The sequence below is a fragment of the Ovis canadensis genome, chromosome 10, assembly GCF_042477335.2.
Source record: "Ovis canadensis isolate MfBH-ARS-UI-01 breed Bighorn chromosome 10, ARS-UI_OviCan_v2, whole genome shotgun sequence".
Taxonomy (NCBI): Eukaryota; Metazoa; Chordata; class Mammalia; order Artiodactyla; family Bovidae; genus Ovis; species Ovis canadensis.
The window spans coordinates 67,380,419-67,407,777 of NC_091254.1; the positions used below are offsets into that span (position 1 = coordinate 67,380,419).

A 27,359-nucleotide genomic window follows, 5' to 3' on the forward strand; every position below is an offset into this window, starting at 1 on the left:
GACTAGATCAGGAGTCAGACTTTTGCTTAAAGGGCTAGGGAGTAAAAGTTCAGGTATAGGGGCCCAAAACAGTCTTTATTTAAACTAGCAATCATTAATAACACATTGTAAAGGAATGGGAATGGCTATGTTCCAATAAAACTTTACTTGTAAAACCAGCCTTCAGGCTGGATTTAGCTTGAGGACCATAGACTGCTGATTCCTAGGCAGTATTTCATGTGGGTAGGTGAAGAAGATCAACCTTGCATGTACTTGGAACAGCTTCCAAAACACAGCCTCCATTGCATATATTGCTTCATTCACCTTATGGTTAGAGCGAAGAATTTATCATTCTTTTATTTGAATACTGAGTTCTAAATTGTCCTTATATTTTGTTCACTAAATAAGTATAATGTATTGTCACTGTCTGAGGGTCAGATACCAAATCCAGAGACCACGTAATACTTTATGTTACAGATTAAGGTTCTATGAAAGACAGTTATCCCTTGTCCCTCTTCCAAGATGACTTAGTTTGTAAAGTGAAGAAAGCCTTAGTAATGTGACCTTTCCCATGCGATCTGTGTGAGCCTTGTTTCAGCACCCACCCTCTGCCATGCCTTGCATTATGTCATGTGTTCATCTCTTCCACTCGGTAGTAACATTTTTTAGTTTAGAGAATATCTGCTAGCTGTATAGCCTTGGACAAATCATTTCACCTCCTTGAATTCTCAGCTTCCTTATCTGTAAAGTGGGGATTGTAAGAATTACCTTCTTTGTGAATTACCAGAAAAATTAGCTTATGAAGCATTTATTCCCCAAGTACTTATTAAACATTATCTATTGCTATTATTGGGGAAGGCGATGGCACCCCACTCCAGTACTCTTGCTGGAAAATCCCATGGACGGAGGAGCCTGGTGGGCTGCGGTCCATGGGGTCGCAAAGAGTTGGACACGACTGAGTGACTTCACTTTCACTTTTCACTTTCATGCACTGGAGAAGGAAATGGCAACCCACTCCAGTGTTCTTGCCTGGAGAATCCCAGGGACGGGGGAGCCTGGTGGGCTGCTGTCTATGGGGTCGCACAGAGTCGGACACGACTGAAGTGACTTAGCAGCAGCAGCAGCAGCATTGCTGTTACTATTACTGCTAATGTTTTTCTTCATTGCTGAGTCCCCATTGCACCAATCAATGCTTAGTTCAAACAAGATACCTAAGAAGTTATCTATTAGGTTGAATCTTATGAAATTGTTGACATTCGACAATTTTTGACCCACAAGATGACAATTTCAAATAATTCAATATAATAGATTGCAATAATTTACATGGAAGGATATGAACACAATAAAATTCACGTATAGATTAATCCTAAAGATTAGTTAGGTGATAGAAGCCTTTCTAGTCTCTTTTCTTTTCAGGATATATAATAAACTGTCCAATAATAATATATATCAAGATATATATCTTGTTTGGTGTTAGAGTTGATATGAAAGCCCAGTACAAAAACAGAAATGTCTTTTTAGAGATTGTTGTTGTTTAGTCACTAAGTCATGTCTGACTCTTTTGCGACCCCATGAACTGTATGTAGCCTGCCAGGGTCCTCTGTCCATGGGATTCTCCTGGCAAGAATCTGTAGTGGGTTGCTATTTCCTTCTCCAGGGCATCTTCTCGACCCAGGGATCAAACCTGTCTCCTGCATTGGCAGGCGGGTTCTTTATCACTGAGCCACAAGGGAAGCCCCCTTTTAGAGCTATTATTGCCTCAGTTCAGTTCAGTTCAGTTGCTCAGTCATGTCCGACTCTTTGCGACCCCATGAACCATAGCACGCCAGGCTTCCCTGTCCATCACCAACTCCTGGAGCTCACTCAGACTCACGTCCATCGAGTCAGTGATGCCATCCAGCCACCTCATCCTCTGTCGTCCCCTTCTCCTCCTGCCCCCAATCCCTCCCAGCATCAGAGTCTTCTCCAATGAGTCAACTCTTCGCATGAGGTGGCCAAGTGTTGGAGTTTCAGCTTCAGCGTCAGTCCTTCCAATGAATACCCAGGACTGAGCTCCTTTACGATAGACTGGTTAGATCTCCTTGCAGTTCAAGGGACTCTCAAGAGTCTTCTACAACACCACAGTTCAAAAGCATCAATTCTTCAGTGCTCAGCTTTCTTCATAGTCCAACTCTCACATCCATACATGACCACAGGAAAAACCATAGCCTTGACTAGACAGACCTTTGTTGCCAAAGTAATGTCTCTGCTTTTTAATATGCTGTCTAGATTGATCATAACTTTCCTTCCAAGGAGTAAGAGTCTTTTAATTTCATGGCTGCAATCACCATCTGCAGTGATTTTGGAGCCCAGAAAAATGAAGTCAGCCACTTTTTCTACTGTTTCTCCATCTATTTGCCATGAAGTGATGGGACCGGATGCCATGATCTTCGTTTTCTGAATGTTGAGCTTTAAGCCAACTTTTTCGCTCTCCTCTTTCACTTTCATCAGGAGGCTCTTTTGTTCATCTTCACTTTCTGCCATAAGGATGGTGTCATCTGCATATCTGAGGTTATTGATATTTCTCCCAGCAATCTTGATTCCAGCTTGTGCTTCTTCCAGTCCAGCGTTTCTCATGATGTACTCTGCATATAAGTTAAATAAGCAGGGTGACAATATACAGCCTTGACATACTCCTTTTCCTATTTGAAACCAGTCTGTTGTTTCATGTCCAGTTCTAACTGTTGCTTCCTGACCTGCATACAGATTTCTCAAGAGGCAGGTTAGGTGGTCTGGTATTCCCATCTCTTTCAGAATTTTCCTCAGTTTATTGTGATCCACACAGTCAAAGGCTTTGGCATAGTCAATAAAACAGAAATTGATGTTTTTCTGGAACTCTTGCTTTTTCGATGATCCAGTGGATGTTGGCAATTTGATCTCTGGTTCCTCTGCCTTTTCTAAAACCAGCTTGGACATCTGGAAGTTCATAGTTCATGTATTGCTGAAGCCTGGCTTGGAGAATTTTGAGCATTACTTTACTAGTGTGTGAGATGAGTGCAATTGTGCAGTAGGTTGAGCATTCTTTGGCATTGCCTTTCTTTGGGATTGGAATGAAAACTGACCTTTTCCAGTCCTGTGGCCACTGCTGAGTGTTCCAAATTTGCTGGCATATTGAGTGCACCACTTTCACAGCATCATCTTTCAGGATTTGAAATAGCTCAACTGGAATTCCATCACCTCCACTAGCTTTGTTTGTAGTGATGCTTCCTAAGGCTCACTTGACTTCACATTCCAGGATGGCTGGCTCTAGGTGTGTGATCACACCATCATGATTATCTGGGTGGTGAAGATCTTTTTTGTACAGTTCTTTTGTGTATTCTTGCCACTTGTTCTTAATATCATCTGCTTCTATTAGGTCCCTACTATTTCTGTCCTTTATTGAGCCCATCTTTGCATAAAATGTTCGCTTGGTATCTCTAATTTTCTTAAAGAGATCTCTAGTCATTCCCATTCTATTGTTTTCCTCTATTTATTTTATAAAAAATAAATATAAGAAATGTATTTATTATAAAGAAAATAAATATATTGCCTTTTTGAGTACAAAAGCAAATCTTATTGTCCCAAGTCATCTTTGTTCTGATATAGATCATGCATGAAGCATGATTCTGAATTGTTTAGTATCTTGGAGTTGCCTCAATATTACATATTCATATTATTTATATTACATCCATACCTTAGAATCAGGAAATACACTCTTTTTAAAAAAGTTCCAGGTTTTTGTTTTGTTTTATTCTGAGGAGAGGGAAGCAAGGAATGCACTGAAACGATGTACAATTCAAATTTTTATCTTGTTCATTACAACCTTGAAACAAATTCTAAATGCTGATTCTAGTACCAAATACAATACAGGAATAAGAAATTTAAGAGCAACTTAAATTGAGTTTATCTTGAAAGGAATAAGAATAAAAATAAATTTTCATATATATGTAGTTGTGTGAGAAATGAATTTATATTAGCTCTCTGGTTTCACAGAGAACTAAAAAGAATATTCAATAAAGTGAAGTTTTGAATTAGCAACAATCATTTTATTCAATATTACGATTGAAAAAATATACAAATTATAACTGATTTGATTTGATTTTACCAGTTATTAAAATTTACATTTTTTAGGAGCCAAGACCTGGACAGTCTTATTAAAGTGACTCCCTCAGCAAAGAAAAAGTAAGTTTATTAGTATTGTTGAAGACTCATGAGCAAGTCTTCAATTTATGCCCCAGAATAAAGTTAATTATTTGGCTAAGGATGTTTGAAAGGGATATTAAAAAAAAAGAAAGAGAGAGAAATTGATTTGCTGACATGTAACAATGCTGGATAGGTTTTTATATTGCTTCAATTTGTTATATAATAATATTGTTCAAATTGTAATATTGAAGCTAATTCTGTATAATGACTACCTGAGAAACTCATTTAATGCAATTATAGCTTAACTAGATTATTACTGCAAATTTAGTTAATAAATTATAAGTTCATAAAACTGAATAAACCAAAGAATATTGGCTTTATTCTCTTTCATAAACCTGAGGATTAATTTTTAAATGACTCTTCAGAAATTTGGTGACATAACCTTCCAATACTTGATTATAATATTTCTGCAAGAGTTTGAATATGCTCCGGTCTTCTTAAGAAGTTAAGACTCATTGTCCACTGGAGCAAAAGTTAAGAAAAGCATGAGAGAATAACTCCAAGCTGCCTCTCAAAATTATTTTGATAATAATGTTGGTGAAAAGCCTCGTGCAGTTGTAAGGAATTACTGAGAACAGAGAGAGGAAGAATGTGGACAGGAGGCAACGTGTGGCTACCTAATTCACTGTCAGTTATTTCCTATACTTGGCCTAAAGAAGGCCTTAACTTTCATGCAACTCAATTTATTTATAAAAAGAGAATGGTGATATTTAATTCAGTTCCTTTGAGGATTTAAAAAAGATAACTATTTAAGACAAAGTAGAAACTCAGTACATTTATCACTTTTTGTCTAGGATCCCATCAAATGATCTACAAGTGTCAAAAGAAAAAACACCAGTCATAAAATTTTCTAATTTCCAACTGCATTTGACCATTTATTTTGTTTTAGCAGTGAACAAGGTCTTGATGAACTTATTAACGTAAGCCCCAAAGCTGTCAAAAACACGGCTAGGTAAGACAAAGATGTTATTTACTTGCTGTGGTTTGTTTCTCCTTAACTAAGCATAATATGAATATAAATGGCTTGTAATCATTCCATGGGCAAACTGAACGTAAATCTTGAAAAGTCATCATGAATTTTATATATCCCTGATAAATAAGATATGTATTTGCTAATAGAAAGAAAGACAACTCAGATAAAGCAAGCGAAGGGAGTGACTGGGCTAGAAACATAGTTAGTCTATGCCCTGTTTATGATTTGTAGTATTGATGGCAATACCTTTGTTTCTGGGTTTGACTAAAATTTGTTAATGGTTGTTAATTTTTGAAAAAGAGCTGGACACCTCATTAGATTCATTATAAGCAAATTTATTCATCTTATTTTTGGAAAGTGTTTGATAGTTGGTGGAAATTTTATGAGGTTCATTATTTTTTAGATGATTTGCTGCTCCTAGCAAAGTAATGGACCTAAAATGATAATGTAGTATCTGTGATGATGAAAAATGAAATTCAATTTTTGCCTCACAGACATATGCATATATTTAGATTATATATTTATATGTAATATTGTATATATTTAGATTTTTATATCATTATACACCACTATTATAGATATATGTATATTTGTATACATTTTTAAATGTTTTTATGATTTCACTTTTTTGAGTTTATCTGGTACATAGAAAAATCACAAATTTTGGAGATGGAAAGAAGGAACCTCAGAGAACTCATAGCCCAGTTAGTTTGAACAATTTCGCAAACCACTATTCCAGTTAAAGCAGGGCCTGGTGGCTCAGGTGGTAAAGAATCTGCCTGCAGTGCAGGAGACCTGGGTTCAATCCCTGGGTTGGAAAGATTCCCCCCTGGAGAAGGGAATGGCTACCCACTCCAGTATTCTTGCCTGGAGAATCCCCATGGACAGAGGAACCTGGCAGGCTACAATCCATGGAGTCTGCAAAGAGTCGGACAAGACTGAGCAACTTTCACTTTTCACATTCCAGTCAAATATATTCAATTTACAGAAGAGGAAATTAAGACTCAGAAAGGTTAAGTGATTTGGCCAGGGTCACGGAGAAAACTAGTGGAAGATGAATAGTGGTTCTGTGATCTGTTAGGCAGTGAATAATTACTGAACACCTACTGGGTTTGAAGCTTACAACTAGGTATCATTAGGTGCACATTAGGTATAATTATAGGCCGTGGGTGCCAAAAAAGAGAATTCAGTAGACATACTCAATCTTATTAACAGCAGGCAATTATCATAGATTAAAGCTAATTATGTACTGGGGGCACATAGATGGGACTCCAAGGCAATAATAGGTTGTCAATTTAATATATGTACTGCTTGCTGAATATAGAATGTATTGTCAGTGAGTTGCATTTGAAAAGAAAAGGAGAAATAAAATAGCTAATTCAATAAATATGACAACCAGTAAAATTTATATTCATAGATTCCTAGGAGTAGAAGATGTTAAAGATGGGCAGAGGATTAGACCCAATCCAGTCTTCTCATTTTACAGATGAGAAGACAGAGGCCAGGGGTGAATATCTCATAGCCTTCCATGAGATCTTTCAACCCCCAGCCCAACTCCTGGTCTTTAAATCACAGTCCACAGACTTTGATCTCAAAATAAATGAAAGTTGATCTAGCACCTCAGGAAAGAGTGGAAATTACAAAGCTAGGCCTTTTGCTCTTGCCATGGGACAGCTAGAGGATGTCCTCCACTGCTTTCACAGGGTCATGTGAAACGTTACTTCTGTCTTTGAAGTGACTATGGCGCAAATTTATGCCAATGACCACAAAACACCTTATAACTTTTGAACTACATGCAAGTGGGTGCATGCTAAATCACTTCAGTCATGTCCGACTGTTTGCTACCCTATGGACCATAGCCCGCCAGGCTCCTCTGTCCATGGGATTCTCCAGGCAAGAATACTAGACTGTATTGCCATGCCCTCCTCCAGGGGATCTTCCCCACCCAGGGATCAAACCCACATCTTTTATATCTCCTGCATTGGCAGGTGGGTTCTTCACCACTACACCACCTGGGAGACCTACGTGAAAGAAATGATAGCTAAATGTGCTGATGTATTCCCCTATATCCTTAAAGCAAAATAAATGAAAGCAGTAACTTGAATAGGAAAAACATAACATTGTTTCTTGGATAAAATTTAGATATCAGATTCCTGTGTTTTTTAAAGAATCCAGGGCCTGAAAAAAGTGTCTATAAGTTTTCAATTCATTAAAATATGTAGCATGATACTATCAATCAAGGCAATTCAGGATTTGCTTTATTAACACAGGTGTTGTCATTTTAGGAGAAGTGGTAAATCATAGCATGTGTTTATATGTTTTCTAAGCTAGTGATTCTCAAATTGTAGATGAAAATCCATTAAATGGTCTTGTAATTAATTTAGTGACTGGCAGTCAGCATTTCCCCCCCCCAATTAACTAAAGTGAAAACAGAAAATGAGAGTTCTTCTTACGTTGGGAAGTCTTACTTTGTGAAGTTTATATTTTATTATGTGTGTGTGTCTGCCTGACTGACAAAAAGGTAAAGTATTGAGCTATGATGTAAAATGTATTTTTTAATGACTTCTATGATTGTAGTACTCCTAGAACTATGATACCGTTCTATGATATAGCACAGTTCTAAGTTTTGCAATGAACCAAGTTTTCTGTCCTGAGCAGAACAGTAAAAAAGGAATTTCTCACGTTCATGTTTGCTTTTTTATACAATTTACTCTTAATTATGCTGGTAGGTGAAAATTACATGTAGTTACACAAAAATATTGAGATTGATCTTATGTATTAAAAGGTTGAGGCCTTTGAACATATTATTTCCTCTGCAAATTTTTATTCTACAATCAACATTTTAAAGATTGTCTTTCAGGCACAATTTAATTTTACACAGATTTTGTAACCAGTTTATACAAGAACATTATATTTTGGATAATTCTCATATGTTTGTCATTTCTTTGATACTGTTTGTAGACACCAGTTGATTATCTTTAACTGAGAATATTATTACTGAAGATAATTCAAAACAGTGAAAATTTGTTTAAGGGCTTTTTGTCTACCATGGAGATCTGAGGACAAGGATAAGAGCTGAAACTCAGTGAAGACATAAGCTGGGAAGCAAATTCTATGGAAATGCTTAGGGGCTGGGGAGGGAACTGCACAACATTTATTTCCTCAGATTAAAAAAAATTTATTGGAATATAGTTGGTTTAAAATGCTGTGTTAGTTTCAGGTTATACGTATACCACTCTTTTTTAGATTCTTTTCCCATGTAGGTTTTCTCAGACTTTTTGATGATTAACCTCCAAGTGGTTCTCCTTTAGTTCTTAATCTCCCATCAGACTTTTGAAGAGTAAACTATATTGTTATTTAAGGCAAGAGGATTTTGGAGGGGGAAAGAGATACAGGCAGGTAACTGTCTAAAACTGACTGGAAGCAGGTGTTATCCATCCCAAGATTTCTTGCTACTGGGGGCTATTCTATTTCTTTGGATAAATATGATAAAGTGGTTTAGAGGAACACTTTGAAAAATCACTAATTTCCAGCCCTTAAAAACAAAATATTATATGGATGCAATGAGTGATAGCAAACCATGTTCTCTAACTGAGGAAAGAAAGTGATAGCATTTCAACTGGGAAGTGGACAGTTATCAGAGCATGTCCCTAATCTGACCATGATTTCAGCTTTTTAAGTCATCATAGAGGAAAGAGAAGTCACAATTTTGATGGATTTCTGGAGCTCTCTTTGCCAAGCCTTATGTTAAGTATAATCCCAGTTTTGGAGCTTATTAATTTTTTATAAAATGATATCATTAGTTGATGAATATGATTTTTAAAATATCAAGGGCCTTGTAATCATTTGTATCTTCGTATTGTTAAAGCATTGCAGAGTGAAAGTGATAAATCACAAGATGTTTGCTGTGGACTCTGAGTCAGCGTGCGCTGGTAGATGGGCTCTGAACACAAACTGTGTAAAGTCAGAGTAGTTTTTCTCGTGATCCTACATAATGTATCCTCCCTGGATTGGTTGAAATGTATCTCAAATCTGTTCTATGCCAAACCAATAGGTGTCACAGATTAATTTCCCTGTTGGCTCAGTGGTAAAGAATCCTCCTGCCAATGCTCAATCCTGGGGTTGGGAAGATCATCTGGAGAAGGGAATGGCAACCTGCTCCAGTATCCCTGCCTGGGAAATCCCATCGACAGAGAAGCCTAGCAGGCTACAGTCCATGGGGTAGCAAGAGAGTCTGACAATAACAACCAATGATAAAATAGCCAATCCCTTCTTCCAGTTCCAACCAACTTAAACCTGGATTATCTCTAACAAAACTGCTTTAATTTTTTTGCACTTAAAGAAATCAAGATCTTGATAAGCTCATCAAAGTGAATCCTGAAATTCTCCTCAACAATCAAAGGTAATAGAACTGCATTAATTTTTGTACTTTGGGTAGGAAGGATGTTCTGTTTTACTGTTAGTTCAAGCAAATTTATAATCTTAGTGAGCTTACCAAAAGAATTTATAATTAACCTTTTTATTTTTCTATTTAAAGAAACCAGGATCTCGATAACCTCATCAAAGTGAATCCTGCAGTCATCAGAAGCAATCAAAGGTAATCAAATAAAAGTAGTCATTTCATAGCTCTCCTGTCTGTTGCTCCTGAGTGGAGCAGATTTATAATATTGGTTTATAGACCTAGCACAAGCAAAAAAAAAGCCCTATTACTAATCAGAGTGTGTGTCTTCTCTTTTTAACAGCCAAGCTTTAGACAATCTCATTCAAGTGAAACCTTCAGCACTCAGGAATACTAAGCGGTAAATGACTTTGCCTAACTATCTTGACATGTACCCAACGTTCTTTCTTTCTTTTCTTTTTAAAAAAAGAAGCCTTTTGTTTTTCTTGTGTTCAAATGAGCACACATTTATAACCCATGTGTTTCCTGTCAGCAAAGAACATGCTGTACTCTTCTGGAATCAACTGCACTCTTTCACATGCAGTTGCGTATTTCTTTTTTGCACAAAGCAAATATTTGTTGTCCATAGGAAATAGAGTATCAGGACTGAAATGAAAAATGTGTGAAATAAATTAAGAGTAAAACACATTTTGGAAAAGCTGGACCAAACCAGTGATTTACATAGATGCTTACAGAGGACCAGAGTATTGGAAAGGATACTGCGTCTTCAGAATTACAGCTCCACAGCAAATCCAGCAGATTTTACCCTTGAACTTCCATTTTGAGTTTTGTAAATATCTTACAGTTCACTATCTTTATGTCATACATGTTTAGTTGCTAAGTTGTATCCAACTCTTTGCAACCCCATGAACCATAGCCCACAGACTCCTCTGTCCATGGGATTTCCCAGCTGAGAATACTGGAATGGGTTGCTATTTCTTTCTCCAGGAAGTCTTTATGTCTTATCTTTATGTCGTATCTTTCACCAAAAGAGCTTATTCATTGATAATGTCCAGAGTGCGTTGTATCAGAAGTCTACATTGTGCTGCTGATCTGAAATTTCATTGTAATAAATATATAGCTGGGAATTATAGTCTCACTATTCTAGTCTCACTAGTCTGTAGGAATTAATGGAGTAGCTAACCAAGATCAACAAACAAGTTCAGTCTTTATGAACATCCATATGCTCCAGAATTAACTACCAAACTCCCAGTGAAAAGTGTCAGGATAAAAAAGGCACGAAAAATTAATCAGATCTTAGTGATAATGGCTCATTATTCATTGAATATCGTCCTTATTTCTAATAGGATTTGTTGCATACCATTCCTGAAATGTCTGTCTTAGAAGTACAGTTACAATGGAAGGATTTAATTCATGATAAAGATCAGTATATGTTGAAAACATGTAGTTCAGTTTGTTTCAGATTAATTTTTTCAGGAAAAATTGTTTTAAAAGTTCAAGGAAGCCATAGTTATAACTGAATAATATTATAGTTTTATTATTGTGATTTACATATTCTTTCTAAAAAATATGTTGATCCTTTATTTCCCAAAGAGATAGAGGCCTCAATGATAACCATATTTACAAAACCCATGTCTTAAAACAAGGCTTACTTACCAGGCATAACTGAATGTAGAAAGCCCTTTTTCAACACTGTATGCAAATTAGTTAGGTTTTTGCATGTATATTTAAGACTATACTACAACTGATAGTGTTTGTATCTTCAGCGTGTGTACTTTAATCAGGTGGTGAATTATTATTTCAGTCTTTGGTAGTAACTGGAAGTTGTCTTATGCTTTTGGTATTGCTTTGTAAAAGATGTTCATTTCAGAGAGGAGTGTTCGCCTTTACCATTTAGCATAGTGATTTAAGCGTTGATCATTCCATTCAAGGAGAGTCATAATTTTTAATGGTAAATAGTGAGGTTTTGGTGGCTCAGACGGTAAAGCGTCTGCCTACAATGCGAGAAACCCAGGGTCGATCCCTGGGTCAGGAACATCCCCCTGGAGAAGGAAATGGCAACCCACTCCAGTACTCTTGCCTGGAAATCCCATGGATGGAGAAGCCTGGTCGGCTACAGTCCATGGGGTCACAAAGAGTCGGACAGAACTGAGCGACTTCCTTTCCCATTCTGGGATGAAGAAAGCAAATAACATACAGAAAAGTGCTTTGAAGCCACAGGCAGCAACAGGACAGTGTGACATGCTTATCAGCCTGGTTCTTAAATCTTTTAGTTTGTTTTCTACATTAGTGTTTTCATTTGCCCTTTCTATTTGTGTGGGGTTTTTTTCCTTTTCTTTTTAAAATTTTACAGTGTTGTGTTGGTTTCTACCATACAACAATGCAAATCAACCATAGTGAAAGTGAAAGTGAAGTCGCTCAGTCGTGTCTGACTCTTCACGACCCCGTGGACTGTAGCCCACCAGGCTCCTCTGTCCATGGGATTCTCCAGGCAAGAATACTGGAGTGGGTTGCCATTTCCTTCTCCAGGGGATCTTCCCAACCCAGGGATCGAACCCAGGTCTCCTGCATTGCAGGCAGATGCTTTATCCTCTGAGCCGCCAGGGAAGCCCAAATTACATGTATATTGCCTCCCCACACCCACCCCCGGTCCTCCTCTCCACCTCTACCTCCAGCCTCCCTTCCCTCCCCCTATTCCACCCCCCTAGGTCATCGCAGAGCACCTGACTAAGCTCCTTGTGTTATACAGCAACTTCTCATAGCTATCCACTTTACACGATAGTGTATATATATTCATGCTGTGCTTCATCACTCAGTCATGTCTGACTCTTTGCGACCCCATGAACTATAGCCTGCCAGGCACCTCTGTCCTTGGGGATTTTCCAGGCAAGAATACTTGAGTGGGTTGCCATGCCCTCCTCCAGAGGATCTTTCCAACCTAGGGATTGAACTCAGGTCTCCCCATTGCAAGTGGATTCTATAGTGCCTGAGCCACCAGGGAAGCCCTGGAATTCTCCAGGCCAGAATACTGAAGTGGGTAGCCTTTCCCTTCTCCAGGGGATCTTCCCAACCCAGGGTCCAAACCCAGGTCTCCCACATAGCAGACGGATTCTTTACCAGCTGAGCTACAAGGAGGCGGGCGGGGTGGGGGGGCGCTGATTTGATGATAATCAACCAGGATATTCAAGAATCATCGCAGAATAAACAGGGAAGACTGAGCTGCCTATTTGAAAAAAGGGAGTTCATTCACTGTGTTCAGTCACCTGTATCTACAGTGTATCTCTGTGGCCCATCGATTTTAATGGGTAAAGAGAGGGGGCATTTTAACATGCCTCCCTGTAGAAATAATAGCCGCAAAGCACTTTTACATCCAATTCAGTGTGACAGGAGCACTGATTATTTAATAGTATAACAGCAGTGAATCAGAGTTGCTTTTGTGTGACTTTGCTGACATTTCCAGCAGCTGTATATTTAATTCACAGTTAGGGGCGGAATAAACTTCAGTCATCAATCAGAATGTGAGCAGGTGTCCCTGAGCTCTTCTAGGAACCCAACAATGTGAATAAATGCAGATGTGCACAGAATTTTCATTTACTCAGGGAAAAACCCTGTGACTTTTAGCAGTGAGTTTCACATTTTTATGAACCAACATTAAAGAAAGATAAATATTTCTCAGTTATCTGTAGCCTATAAGCAGCTGCTCCCATATGAAGGTTGAAACACATCCAGTGATACAGGTCTTTACTGTTAGAAGGGCATCGTTCATCTAAAGTAGAAAAAGTATTCTGAACTATTTGTAGAATTATGCACTGTGTGCTTGCTAAGTGGCTTCAGTCGTGTCTGACTGTTTCTGACCCTATAAAGGTAGCCTGCCAGGCTCCTCTGTCCATAGGAGTTTTCAGGCAAGAATACTGGAGTGGGTTGCCATGTCCTCCTCCAGGGGATCTTCCCGGCCCAGAGATCGAACCCACGTCTCTTATGTCTCCTGCATTGGCAGGCAAGTTCTTTACCGCTAGCGCCACCTGGGAAGCTCTCATAATATTATGCTTCCTTCTTTATAAAGGGTTTCCTATTTGCTGAGACATGTCTTGCTAGTATTTCAATGAGACAAGAATTCTTTCCTATCTCCCTATTGCGTCCTTCTCACATTTCTGCCCAAGACAGAAAGCTGGAGGTGGGAGGCCACCTTGACCCTTTCTGTTGCTTCATTCCCTGAAATCAGTAGGTCACTTTGAATGCTTCTCCTAATTATCTCAGCAACTGAGACACTTCATCATCCCCACTTGCTACTATAGCCCAGCTTACTGTGAGGTCTCCTGACTAGTCCATCTGCTGTCAGTGATACCTTCTGTCCTTCAGTCCGTCTGCCACACTGTCGAGTGATCTTCCTAAAACATAAATCTGATCCTGTCCTTCCTCTGATGAAATCCTTCAGTGTCTTCTCATTGCCACTGGATAACGTGTACCCCTTACCCTGGTTTCCAAAGCCTAGCATGATGTTGCCTCCACAGGTTTTCCACCCCCATTCCCTGCTAGGCTCCACCCACAAGCAAAGTCCAGCCACTCACTCTCTGACCTGCTCATACCTTGCTCCTCCGCCATCATTCTTGCATGGATAACTGCTATTTATACTTCAGATGTGAGCTTAGATGTATTTTACTCAGGCTCTGAGAAGCCCACCCTGACCCATCACTTCTGTATCAGGTCCTTCTAGATGTTCTCAAGCTATTATTCTGTTCTGCAGAATGTTTGCCTCTTACAGGGAATTATTATTTAATGATCTGTCTTCAACTATTGGGTTTTTAAGAGCAAATATTGGGTCTGTCTTGTTCACTTCTTTATCTACAGTGCATACCACAATGTGTGGCACATAGTAGGTGCTTAATAAATGTTCTCTGAGTTACATGCTAAATCTCAAAATAAATGAAGGCCTGTGATCCCCTAGCTAGATAAAACCTATAGTGCCTCATGACTCTAACACTCTGGGCTCTCAGGAGTAAAACCAGACTGGAGGGATCTGATATCCTATGACTGGCTTCCTTGCTTAAACCAATGACTCTATTTTAAACCACAATCTCAATGAACCAGAGTGAATTAGAGCCACTGAAATTCTTGATCATATCTTATATTTAAAATATCTAAGTTGATCATTTTCTCTATGGACCTGTTACTTTCTTTAATATAAAATCTTTAAGATTCCCTCATTAAAGCTAATTATAAAAATAAGTAATGCTGGACCCATTTTGCGAAGTCAGTAGAGTTGAAGCGTTATAGCAGTTATCTCACTGTGTCCTATACTTCTTTCAGAGAGATAAATATTCCTTTTGAACTAAAGCTTAAAGCTTAAGATTTAGTTCTTGGCATAAAAGAAGGACCATAGTGAATTTTTTATATGGAGGCTTTTAATTTTGCAAATGTGTTTGATACTCTGCAAAAACAATTTAAGTAAGCTGTAGAGAGAGAAACATATTGCCGCTTTTAATAAACACCTCCCACATCCTCATAAGAGAGGAAGAGCAGTTGGGAGTGATCTGTTAACTTCCATGTAGAGCATATCTTATGAAAACCTGTATTATACGAGACATAATGATAGCTTGGTCCCTGGAATCTTTCTCTCTCTCTCTTTTTTTTTTGGGGGGGGGGCTTAATCTGCTCTCTTAAGAAGTGTTATATTCCTTAATGGGGCTGTAGAAAATAAATTACATGATTATAACAGATAAATACCTACATTCAAAATATATGCTATGATTCTTTATAACAGATAACTCATATTTGTCCCTAAATTTTTGAAATCTACATAAAGAAAAACATTTTTAGTTACTATGGTTAACAAAATTTCTTTATAGCACTTCTTGCTGGATTCACAGAGAATTGGTGGTCTTTCTTAAAGTTGATTCCGACTGCTCATAAAATTACAAAATTACCAGGTCATCCTTCTATCGAACTGCCACAGAAAGGGTTTGGAATCAAGCGTTTGTTCGACCCGGCAGCATTTGGCTGGGCTTCTATAAAAATCTATTTTTCACACTTTGACTCACAGCTTTTCATCTTCTACCATGGTGTAAAAGACATGACGTGATAGATGTGGTCTTAATTAAAAAATGAAAATTTATTTTCACATTCTTCAGCTTGGGAAGTTTATGGGCATTCTGAACTTTTTTTTATTGTATCTCCAAACCTAACTGGTGACACCAATCAGGGTGAACAGCCATAGCAAATCCACATTTTGTACTTTTCATAACCTGGAACTTTTAATTTTGCTTTAAATATTAGTATAGAGGATTCAGAATAAAATCTTATAGCCCACTCTAGCAAACTTGATATGCGGCACTATTTAATAAAACCAGCAAAATTTCTATAACCCTAATAACATGGCTTATTTGATGATTCACAGTTATATCCCTTTGGGAGTGTGTTTCTTTGAAGGCAAGTACAGGTTCCAATTTTGAATTATCTACCTGGAGTGGTTGGATTTGTGAGCTTCTGGTGTCTCCTCCTTGCTTAGGTCTAAATCCACTTCTGCCCTCCTTCACCATAGCTAGGATCTAAAAGATTGGGTCCTGGGGGTGGGGGTGGAGAATGGAAGTATAGACAGATCAAAGATGCAGTATTTGTAGCAACCGGGAGTGAAAAGTGCCAAGCAGGTAAGGGTAGCCAGCATCAGGCCGAGGAACTGTACATAATAGTATCTGTCGTGAGGGCAGAAGTGAATCTGTATTTGTTCACTGGGACTGCCATAACTAGAACCATAGTCTGAGTGGGCTAAAACAGAAATCTGTTTTCTCATCATTCTGGAGTCTAGAAGTCTAAGATCAAGAAGTCAGTAGGGCTGACTCCTTCTGAAGGCCTAGATGGAAGGATCTATTCCAGGCCGCCCTTCTTGGCTGGTAGAGGGCTGTCTTCACCATTTGTCTTCACGTTGTCTTCCATCTGTGTGTATCCAAGCCTAAATTCCTTCTTCTAATAAAGATGCCATTCATATTGGATTAGGACCCACACTGATGACCTCATTTGAACTTGAGGATCTCTGTAAAGACCCCCATCTCCAAATAAAGGCACATGCTGACATGCTGGTGTTAGGACTTAAGCATATAAATTTGGTGGAAGGGCAATATTTGACCCCATAAGGAAGTGTTCCAAAATAAGGAAACAAAGCCAGGGTTGGAAGCTGAGTGAAAAAAAGGAAAGAAATATGTGCAATTCAGGGGTGAAGTAAGGCAGGTTCTGGGTGACTGATGCAAATGGAGGTAAAATGTCCATCACCATCTCTTATGAACTTTTTCTCTGTGGTCCTGGTGTACACTCTGTACCTAGATGTGTGCAGAGCTGGCTACCTTAAAGGTTCAGGGTCTAACATCTTTCCCCTGGCGTCCTTTTCATGTCTTTTCCCAGAGCTGGGTAAGGTAGCAATAAATTTCCACCAGAGAAGGAGAAAAGAGAATTTAAATACATTTAAGGCCATAAGTATTTTTGGAGCAGCTACTGCGTGCAAGGCCGTGTTAAGTCACAGTAATGTGATTTTATTCTTAAGTCATAATGAAAAACACCAGCTTCCTTTAAAAATGCCACTCAGTTCATCCAAGGTTAGCTTTGGAGGGAGAATCACTTCCTGGGATAGAATTCTCCTTCCCTAAGATTCAGATTTCTCTCTCAGTGTTTGCCTCTGCCAACCATCCCAGTTTGACATTGCTGGGAAACTGGATTATGGAAGACCATGATCCTTTAAAGTTAAGTTAAATACTTAATTTTTAATCTATTATTCACAAGTGTTTAGTGAAGTATTATTTTTAAACATTAAGGGGGAGGATAATTTAATACCCTGGCTGTCAAAATACTATGGTGAGTCCTGAGGTCAAGAGGAGCTTCTAGTAATTAAGGAAGGACCATCAAGGACTATAATGAAAGCTGAGTGCCAAAGAATTGATGCTTTTGAACTGTGGTGTTGGAGAAAACTCTTGAGAGTCCCTTGGACAGCAAGGAGATCCTACCTGTCAATCCTAAGGGAAATCAGTCCTGCATATTCATTGGGAAGACTGATGATGAAGCTGAAACTCCAATACTTTGGCCACCTGATGCGAAGAACCAACTCTTTGGAAAAGACCCTGATGCTGGGAAAGGTTGAAGGTGGGAGGAGAAGGGGACGACAGAGGATGAGATGGTTGGATGGTGTCACCGACTTCATGGACGTGAGTTTGAGTACACTCTGGGAGCTGGTGATGGACAGGGAAGCCTGGCATCCTGAAGTCCATGGGGTCGAAAATAGTCGGATACGACTGAGTGACTGAACTGAATTGATCAAGAGTTACAAAGGAAAAGCCTGCTGTCTCTCTTTCTAAATTCAAAAGATGAGATCTGGGAGGTCTCCTCACACAGTTTTAGCAGCTATGCTGGAGAAGTCAGTTTTGAATTTTATATTATTCAGACTGTAGCATCAAATGATTTTGATACTTCCAAGCTACTTCTGAAATCCTTTGCTTTTTACATATATTAAATTGGCATATTTTCTACTATAACTCACATTAAAAATTAATTTAATTAATTTCTACATTTTCAAAGATATGTAGCTAGTATTTTAAATGTGAACTTTAAGTATAGCTATGGAATGCTGCCCAATTAGCATTATCAATTATTGATGGCTTGGATGTTATATAAAAAGAGTAGTAAGTCTCACTCCACATAAATACAAAGACTTTTATATTATCTTTTATCCTTATAAATATCAATTTGAGTCTATACACTGATTCCATGTAAAAGAACCTTACTTGAAATCTACCATTCAGGACCAGAGAAGGGAGATTTATGAAAACTGGAGTTAATGCTAAAGATGTGAAAAGTTACAGCAGAAATGAAAATACAGTCCTTCAACATTTTGGAATTCATAGTGCCAACTGCTGCGTCACTACACTTCCATTAATTATCACTTGTTTATTCTTACTCAGTTCAGGCATAACTATGGACATTGTGCCTATAAATTTTATTTACACTAACTCATTTATTCTCACTGAAACGTTATAAACTTAGATGTTATCCTAGTTTACAAAAGGAAGCTTAGAAAGGTTGACTAACTGGCCCATAAAAGTAGGGGAAGAAATGCTGCTGCTGCTGCTGCTAAGTCACTTCAGTCGTGTCCACCTCTGTGCGACCCCATAGACGGCAGCCCACCAGGCTCCCCCGTCCCTGGGATTCTCCAGGCAAGAACACTGGAGTGGGTTGCCATTGCCTTCTCCAATGCATGAAAAGAAATGGCCTCACTCTTACTTCTAAACCATCCTGCAAACCAGTAGGGTTGGTGACAAAGCTTTTCCAAACTCATGGAAAAAGATTAAGAACTTTCAGTATTATAAAAAAAATATATAAGCAGCTAATATGTACATAACATGCCAGAGAACACTGTATCTCATGAAAGTGTGACAAATCATTGTAGCCCAAGATTTAAGAATCTAATTATCCCATTCATCCTCCACATTGTGGACTGTTGATTCAAATTTTGGGTTGACTTCTCATGTCTCTGTTATGCAAAAATCTGGAATGAAGACTCTAATTAAATATTGAAGAATTGATTTCAGATGAGCAGATGGCTCAGCTTCAAGCCTTGACTCTTTTACAAATTAGTTAATTGACCTTGGAAAATTCACTTAGAGTTGCTGAGCATTGTATGCTGTCCTGCAAGGTTCCGTGAGGTCTAGATAATCCACATGGAAATAATACACAAGTTAGTCCTTTGTGATGTGAAGTAAGTATTCACTCAACTGATAGATATCAATCAGTTGTTTCTTTTCAGACTGAATTTCTCAAACCTCCAAAAAACTTAGTTTACTTCTCTCTCATAATGTAAAGGAGAAGGCAATGGCACCCCACTCCAGTACTCTTGCCTGGAAAATCCCATGGGCAGAGGAGCTTGCTAGGCTGCAGTCCATGGGATCGTGAAGAGTCGGACACGACTGAGCAACTTCACTTTCACTTTTCCCTTTCATGCATTGGAGAAGGAAATGGCAACCCACTCCAGTGTTCTTGCCTGGAGAATCCCAGGGATGGGGGAACCTGTTGGGCTGCCATCTATGGGGTTGCACACAGTCGGACACGACTGAAGCGACTTAGCAGCAGCAGCATAATGTAATTTGTGCTCTACTTGAGTTGTATAGATCTAATAGTTCAATGTCAGATTTTCAATGTCCCATATTCTTTACAACCACAAATGCCTATGTTTAAAATTATGTACTGGTTTAAAATGTTTTATTCTAATGCTTTATTTCTTAAAATCATATGTAACTAAATCACATATACATATATATATTTAAATATTTGCTTATGTTTTTTCCTGTAGAGACCAGAACCTAGAAAATTTAATTGACATAAATTACAATGTGTCTAAGAATAAGAATGAAAGGTAAGACTTATTCTAATTTACGTTTTTCTTATGAATTCTATATGAACCTTCATAAATTATGTAACCCTCGACGATTTTCTGAGAGGCTGAACTGTACTATGATGTTTAAATATAAATACTATCTGAATTTAAAGAAAAATGTACAGGGTACTTGGGTTTCCCTGGTGGCTCAGTGGTAAAGAATCTGCCTGCCACTGCAAGAGACTTGGATTCAATCTCTGGGTTGGGAAGATCCCCTGGAGAAGGAAATGGCAACCCAGTTCAGTAATCTTGCCTGGGAAATCCCATGGACAGAGGAACCTGGCAGGCCACAGTCCACGGGCTTGCAAAGAGTCGGACACAACTGAGCAACTAAACAACTGAGCAACTAAGCAACACCACCCACAGGGTGCTTAATAGCTGATCTGAAAAAAGGTAACAAAATTTGAATTCTGTTAGAATTTCTGAGTAAAGGCCTGCTGTTCAATGGCTTAGTGTAAAAGGCATGACGGAAATTGAGTGCTCTGCACTTGGGCTGTGAAGATTTATTTTTACTTACTGTTGCTTGGTAGGTTTTCAGCGGTGCAGAAAGCGCTTTGAGATTCTCTGCCTTGGATACCTAGTGCTAAAAGAACGCACAGATTTGTCAGAGCCAGGAAATGGGACCTAATTTTGGAATTTCTTTACACCTCAGAGGATCCTGGCTTTGAAACTGTTGCACTTTTTGTTTCTTTTACAAGGAAGGTTAGGATGGAAGCTATGCTTCACTGTTGTTACAGATTGTTTAAATTAGGAAACAATTTTCAAAGTTTTAGATGTTTAACTGTTCTTCCCCCCCACATATGGGAGGGCCCTAAAAGCAATAGGTTTCTGTTTTTAACCTTCCTCGCTTGCCTGGAAAATCCCATGGACAGAGGAGCCTGGTAGGCTGCAGTCCATGGGGTGGCTGAGGGTGGGACACGACTGAGCGACTTCACTTTCACTTTTCACTTTCATGCATTGGAGAAGGCAATGGCAACCCACTCCAGTGTTCTCGCCTGGAGAATCCCAGGGATGGGGGAGCCTATTGGGCTGCTAAGCGACTTAGCAGCAGCAGCAGCAAGGTGCAGCTGCCTTTTCTGTTTAAAAATTTTTTGTTATGTGAATAAGTGATATTGTTGGTTCATGCAGAGGACAGAAAAGTAGAGGAACTGGCTCACTGCTTGGTTTGCTTGGTTTTCCTGTCTGTTAAAGGCTCTTTCCTGTGCGAGGTACATAGTTTCTTTCTGTCCCCTTCATTCCCTAAATCATCTTCTGCTTTCTCTTTCCATGATCTCAAGCAAGCCTTTGAGAGAACAAGGGAGGATACATTGTCAAAAGGATCCACCATTTTGGGAATGGTACTGGGCTTACAATTAACCAATCTCTTTCAAGTATTATTTGGAAATGATCAAGACTTTAAAACTGACCATAAACGATGAAGTATCATGAAAGAACTTTTCCCTGAATGCGATTTGAGAGGTGTTTCAGTTTCAGTTGGGCTTATTCATGAAACAGGGTCTTACTAGAAAGATTAATGAGGAAACGGAAATTCAGGGGGCAGGGACTGCAGCCTGCCAGGCTCCTCTGTCCATGGGATTCTCCAGGCAAGAATGCTGGAGTGAGTAGCCATTCACTTCCCCAGGGAATCTTCCCGGCCCAGGGGTGGAACCTGTGTCTGGTATCCTGAATTTGTAGGAGACTTCTTTACCACTAGCGCCACCTGGGAAGCACATGGAAAGATTAATGAGGAAATGGAAATTCCAGGGCAGAAGCGTTAGGCTGGCCAGGCTTCACAGAGGCCTTCCCTGGAAGGTTGCTCGTCCTTGGCCAGAGGGCATTCCATCAGGAGTCCCCAGACATTAGCCCTAGGTCTTTGTCATTACTGTCGCTCAGTCATTCCTGAGTGTTGGCCTCTGCCTATTTTTCTCCTCTTCTTCCCTCTACTTATTATGTCCTTATTCTCTACCAGGGCTTCCCTATGGCTCAGACAGTAAAGAATCTGCCTGCAGTGTAGGAGACCTGGGTTTGATCCCTGGGTTGGGAAGATCCCCTGTAGAAGGAAATGGCTGCCTCCAGTTTTCTTGCCTGGAGAATTTCATGGACAGCGGAGCCTGGCGGGCTATAGTCCCTGGGGTCACAGAGAGTCAGACATGACTGAGTGACTAACGCTTTCATTCTCTACTCTATAGCTGTTTGGTAACCAAGGACTTTAGCCACTTCCCAGTTTCTCCTTCCTCATAACTTCTTCCTCTAGCTTTCTGAGGCTGTCCAGTCTCCTTCAACAAGGTGGGGTCGTGGCCGTCTGTGTAGAAGAGGTGTGTGATGGAAACACCGTGGCTCCCAGTAACGTGTGCATGCTCTCCTTTTCTTCCCTACAATTTCATCTGTGCCTCCTGCCTAACATAACCCAACAACCACAGGTACATTCACAAATGCTCCCCTCTCCCAGTGGGGTTGTGATCATCACAGTCAGTTATGCCCAGAGGCCTTAACCACTGCTACAAAATCTTTTGCTCATCCCTGAGTTCTGTGTCTAGATATCATTCATCCGTCTTCAGTTCTATCACAGTCTTGTACAGGATCTAGCTACAAATTAAATGTAAAGTGTAGCACTGCCCCAGCCATGACAGAACAACTATGATAAAAATTTTCACTTGAAAAAAAATAAAAGTTGAAAAGAAATCCCTGGGCCCAATTTTCGTGCCCATCTATTCTGTTTACAGGCTTCTCTGGTGGCTCACAGAGAAGCCTGTAAACAGGCTTGCAATGCAGGAGACCCAGGTTCCCCTGGGTCAGAAAGATCCGCTGGAGAAGGGAGTGGCTACTTACTCCAGTGTTCTTGCCTGGAGAATTCCATGGACAGAGGATCCTGGCGGGCTGCAGTCCATGGTGTCACTAAGAGTCGAACACAACTGAGAGACTAACATGTCACTTCATTCTGTTTACAGAATAGAAAGTTTACTTTGACTCTCAAAATGGGTAAAGATTTCACTGAAAGAAAATTGAGAATCAGGGATTAAGAGATTTGATCAGGTAGAGAAAATTAGTAAATTAAAGTGGTGTTCTGGTCTCAAGTTCTCTATTTCTCCAAAATAGAATACTTCCTTGTTTTAATTTTATTTCTTACTGAAGTTTAATTGATGTGCAATGTTGTGTTAGTTTCAAGTGTACAACCAAGGGATTCAGTTATACATATACATAATATATATTCTTCCTCCGATTCTTTTCCATTATAGATTATCACAATATATTGAGTATAGTTCCCTGTGCTATACAATGGGTCCTTGTTGTTTACTGATTTTATATTTAGTAGTATTCATGTTAATCCCAAACTCCTAATTTATCTCTGCTCCCCACCACTGCTATCCTCTTTGGTTACCATAAGAATAGTTATTTTTATATACTTAAAATCTGTAAGTTTTACAAGAACTCAAAACCTTGATAGTTTTGTGGAAGTCAATCCTAATACACAAAACAATTCAAAATGGTAAGCTCTTAGTAAACTGGCTTTGCTAGTGGCTCAGCAGTTAAAAAAAAAAAACAAACAAAAAACTTGCCTGCAATGCAGGAGACATGAATTCAGTCCCTTGGTTGGGAAGATTCCCTGGAGAAGGGCATGGCAACTGACTCCATTGTTCTTGCCTGGAGAATCCCATGGAAAGAGGAGCTTGGCGGGCTACAGTCTATAGGGTCACAAAGACTTGGACACAACTGAACAACTGCGTACAGCACAGCAGAAGCTCTCAGTAAACTTTTGTTCTTTATGCAAAAGAGGTTTATAAAGTTTGCAGTGACTTCTTGGGTGTTTATCAGCTGAAATTATTTTGTGCTATTTAAAGTCAAGTTGCCACTCAGCCATAAAAAGGAATGGAACTGTGCCATTTGCAGAGACATGAATGTCACACAGAGTGAGGAAAGAAAGAGAAAAGCAAATATGGTGTATCACTTATATGTGGAAACTAGAAAAATGATACAGATGAACCTATTTGCAGAGCAGAAACAGAGATACAGATGTAGAGAGCAAATAAGCGTATGGATACCAAGGAGTGAAGGGGAGGTGGGATGAATGAGGGATCGACATATATACAATCAGTTCCATTCAGTTCAGTTGCTCAGTTGTGTCCGACTCTTTGTGACCCCATGAACTTCAGCACGCCAGGCTTCCCTGTCCATCACCAACTCCCAGAGCCTACTCAAACTCACGTCCATTGAGTCAGTGATGCCATCCAACCATCTCATCCTCTGTCGTCCCCTTCTCCTCCCACCTTCAATCATTCCAGTATCGGGGTCTTTTCAAATAAGTCAGTTCTTTGCATCAGGTGGCCAAAGTATTGGAGTTTCAGCTTCAACATCAGTCCTTCCAATGAATATTCAGGGCTGATTTTCTTTAGGATGGATCTGGTTGGAGATCTGGTTGGATCTCCTTGCAATCCAAGGGACTTTCAAGAGTCTTCTCCAACACCACAGTTCAAAAGCATCCATTCTTTGGCACTCAGCCTTCTTTATAGTCCAATTCTCACATGCATACATGACTACTAGAAAAACCAAAGCTTTGACTAGAGGGGCTTTGTTGGTAAAGTAATGTCTCTGCTTTTTAATATGCTGTCTAGATTGGTCATAACTTTTCTTCCAAGGAGCAAACATCTTTTAATTTCATGGCTGCAGTCACCATCTGCAGTGATTTGGAAACCCCCTCAAAATAGCATCTGTCACTGTTTCCATTGTTTCCTCATCTATTTGTCATGAGGTGATGGGGCCAGATAACATGATCTTAGTTTTCTGAATATTGAGCTTGAAGCCAACTTTTTCACTCTCCTCTTTCACTTTCATCAAGAGCCTCTTTAGTTCTTCACTTTCTGCCATAAGTGTGGTGTTATCTGTATATCTGAGGTTATTGATATTTCTCCCGGCAATCTTGATTCTAGCTTGTGCTTCACCCAGGCCAGCATTTCTCATGATGTACTCTGCATATAAGTTAAATAAGCAGGGTGATGATACACAGCCTTGACATACTCCTTTCCCAATTGGGAACCAGTCTGTTGTTCCATATACACTACTATGTGTGAAACAGATGACTGATGAGAACTCACAGTATAGCAGCGGAGAAGGAAATGGCAACCCACTCCAGTATTCTTGCTTGGAGTATCCCCTGGATGGAGGAGCCTGGTGGGCTACAGTCCATGGGGTTGCAAAGAGTTGGATATGACTGAGTGATTAAGCACCCTGACACTGTATACCTCAGGGAACTGTCCTCCGTGCTCTGCGGTGACCTAAATGGGAAGGAAATCCAAAAAAGAGGGAAATATGTACATGCATAATGGATTCACTTTGCTGTACAGTAGAAACTAACACACAATGTAAAGCAACTATACCCTCATGAAAATTAATTTAAAAAAAGAAAAAGAAATTGGAGTCAGGTTGCCAAAGTTAAGTCAAACAGGACAATGGAAATCTAAATAAATCTGTTAAACTGAGACTTATTCTATTTTATGAATGTATTTACTCTGTATAGTAACTGGATATCCACAAATATATATGCAATCTGATTAGTATATTCAGATTTGTAGACTATCACCACTATCACTTTTAGAACATTTTCATCAACTCAGAAAGAAACAACATGCCCATTAGTAGTCATGTATCATTTTTCCCCAGCCCGTAGCTCTGGACAACTACTAAGCTACTTTCTGTCTTTTTCAATTTCTGATTCTGGACATTTCATATAAATGGAATCATAAAATATTTGTGACTGACTGTTTTCACATGGCATGTTTGCAAAATTCACCAATGTTGTAACATGTCTCAGTATTTCTTTTTATTGCCAAATTTCACATATTCCATTATGTGAATAGACAGAATTTTATCTATTCATCAGCTGATGGGCTTTTGTGTTGTTTCCACTATCAGATTGTAATTCACCATTATGAACAATGCTGTGATCAGCATTCATATAAAAGTTTTGTGCAGAGTTTTTTCATTTCTCTTGGTAGGGTATATACTTCAGTTCAGTCCAGTCACTCAGTCGTGTCTGATTCTTTGCGACCCCATGGACTGCAGCATGCCAGGCCTCCCTGTCCATCACCAATTCTCGGAGTTTACCCAAACTCATGTCCATTGACTCAGTGATGCCATCCAACCATCTCATCCTCTGTCATCCCCTTCTCCTCCCTCCTTCAATCATTCCCAGCATCGGGGTCTTTTCAAATGAATCAGTTCTTTGCATCAGGTGGCCAAAGTATTGGAGTTTCAGCTTCAGTATCAGTCCTTCCAATGAACATTCAGGACTGATTTCCTCTAGGATGGACTTAGGGAGGGTATATACTTAGGGAGTGGAATTACTGGATCCTATAGTAACTCCATTTGAGGAACTACCAGTTTTCTTAAATCAGCAGTACCATTTGATGTTCTCACATCAAATGTCTGTGTATAAAAGTTTTAGATAGCTAAAATTTCAAGGTAAACTTCCACTGCAGAAAACATTTTCTCAAGTGAAATTCCATTTGGAATTTTGTAAGTTCCAACACAATATTTAGTTTATAGTTTATGAAGCTATTTAATTTAGAAATGAAACTGTGACCATTGATCCTAAGTTACAATTCAGCAATTTATTTCAGTGAAGGATAACTTAATAATAAAGCTATCCAGCAAAAAACACTGTGAGCCTTAAGCTCTTTTTTATGAACATTATTCAAGGCATTTAAGAGGAATACTTTGGTGGAGAGTTCTCCTTTGCAGTGGTATCAGAATCACTAGCTGATCCAGGGACCACACTTTAATCAGTGCTCTTTTGGATAAAATGTCACATTGCCTCTAAGGCAGTGGTTCTCAACCTTGTCTTACATGTGAGACTCACTGGAGAGATTTAAAAGAATCCAAGTACTCAAGTCATGTGCCTGTTAAGTTGCCCCAGTTTTGTCTGACTGTTTGCAATACTATGGACTGTAGCCCACCAGGTTCCCCTCTGTCCATGGGATTCTCCAGGCAAGAATACTGGAGTAGGTTGCCATGCCCTCCTCCAGGGGAATCTTCCTGACCCAGGGACTGAACCCCGGTCTCTTATGTCTCCTGCATGGGCAGTCGAGTTCTTTACCATTGGCGCCACCTGGGAAGCCCTACACTAAACCAATTAAGTCAGAATATCTGATGCGGGGACCCAGTAACATTTTAAATTTAATTTTTTACTTGGTGGAAAATTGCTTTACAATGTTGTGTTGGTTTCTGTCGTACAACAAGGTGAGTCAGACATAATAATTATATATGTATTTCTCCTCTCCCTCTTGAGCCTCCCTCCCCTCCCCCATCCCTCTCCTCTAGGTCGTCACGCAGCACCAGGAATTTACACAGCAACTTCCTACCAGCTATCTGTTTTACACATGATGGTGTATATACATCAATGCCAC

General features: G+C 39.4%; 1 protein-coding gene across 8 annotated transcripts in view; it reads left to right on the forward strand.

Annotated features, from left to right (window-relative positions):
* The window catches only part of SCEL (sciellin), a 126,782-nt gene that overhangs the window by 82,150 nt on the left and 17,273 nt on the right, over window positions 1-27,359 (forward strand). For 6 of the 8 annotated variants that reach the window (XM_069602351.1, XM_069602352.1, XM_069602353.1 and 3 more), the window contains 6 exons: window positions 4,129-4,179; window positions 5,090-5,152; window positions 9,516-9,575; window positions 9,711-9,770; window positions 9,916-9,972; window positions 19,897-19,959. In XM_069602351.1, the coding sequence (XP_069458452.1) occupies window positions 4,129-4,179; window positions 5,090-5,152; window positions 9,516-9,575; window positions 9,711-9,770; window positions 9,916-9,972; window positions 19,897-19,959 (354 nt within the window). The remainder of the gene's footprint in view (window positions 1-4,128; window positions 4,180-5,089; window positions 5,153-9,515; window positions 9,576-9,710; window positions 9,771-9,915; window positions 9,973-19,896; window positions 19,960-27,359) is intronic. The other 2 variants (XM_069602348.1, XM_069602350.1) reach the window with 2 other exon arrangements.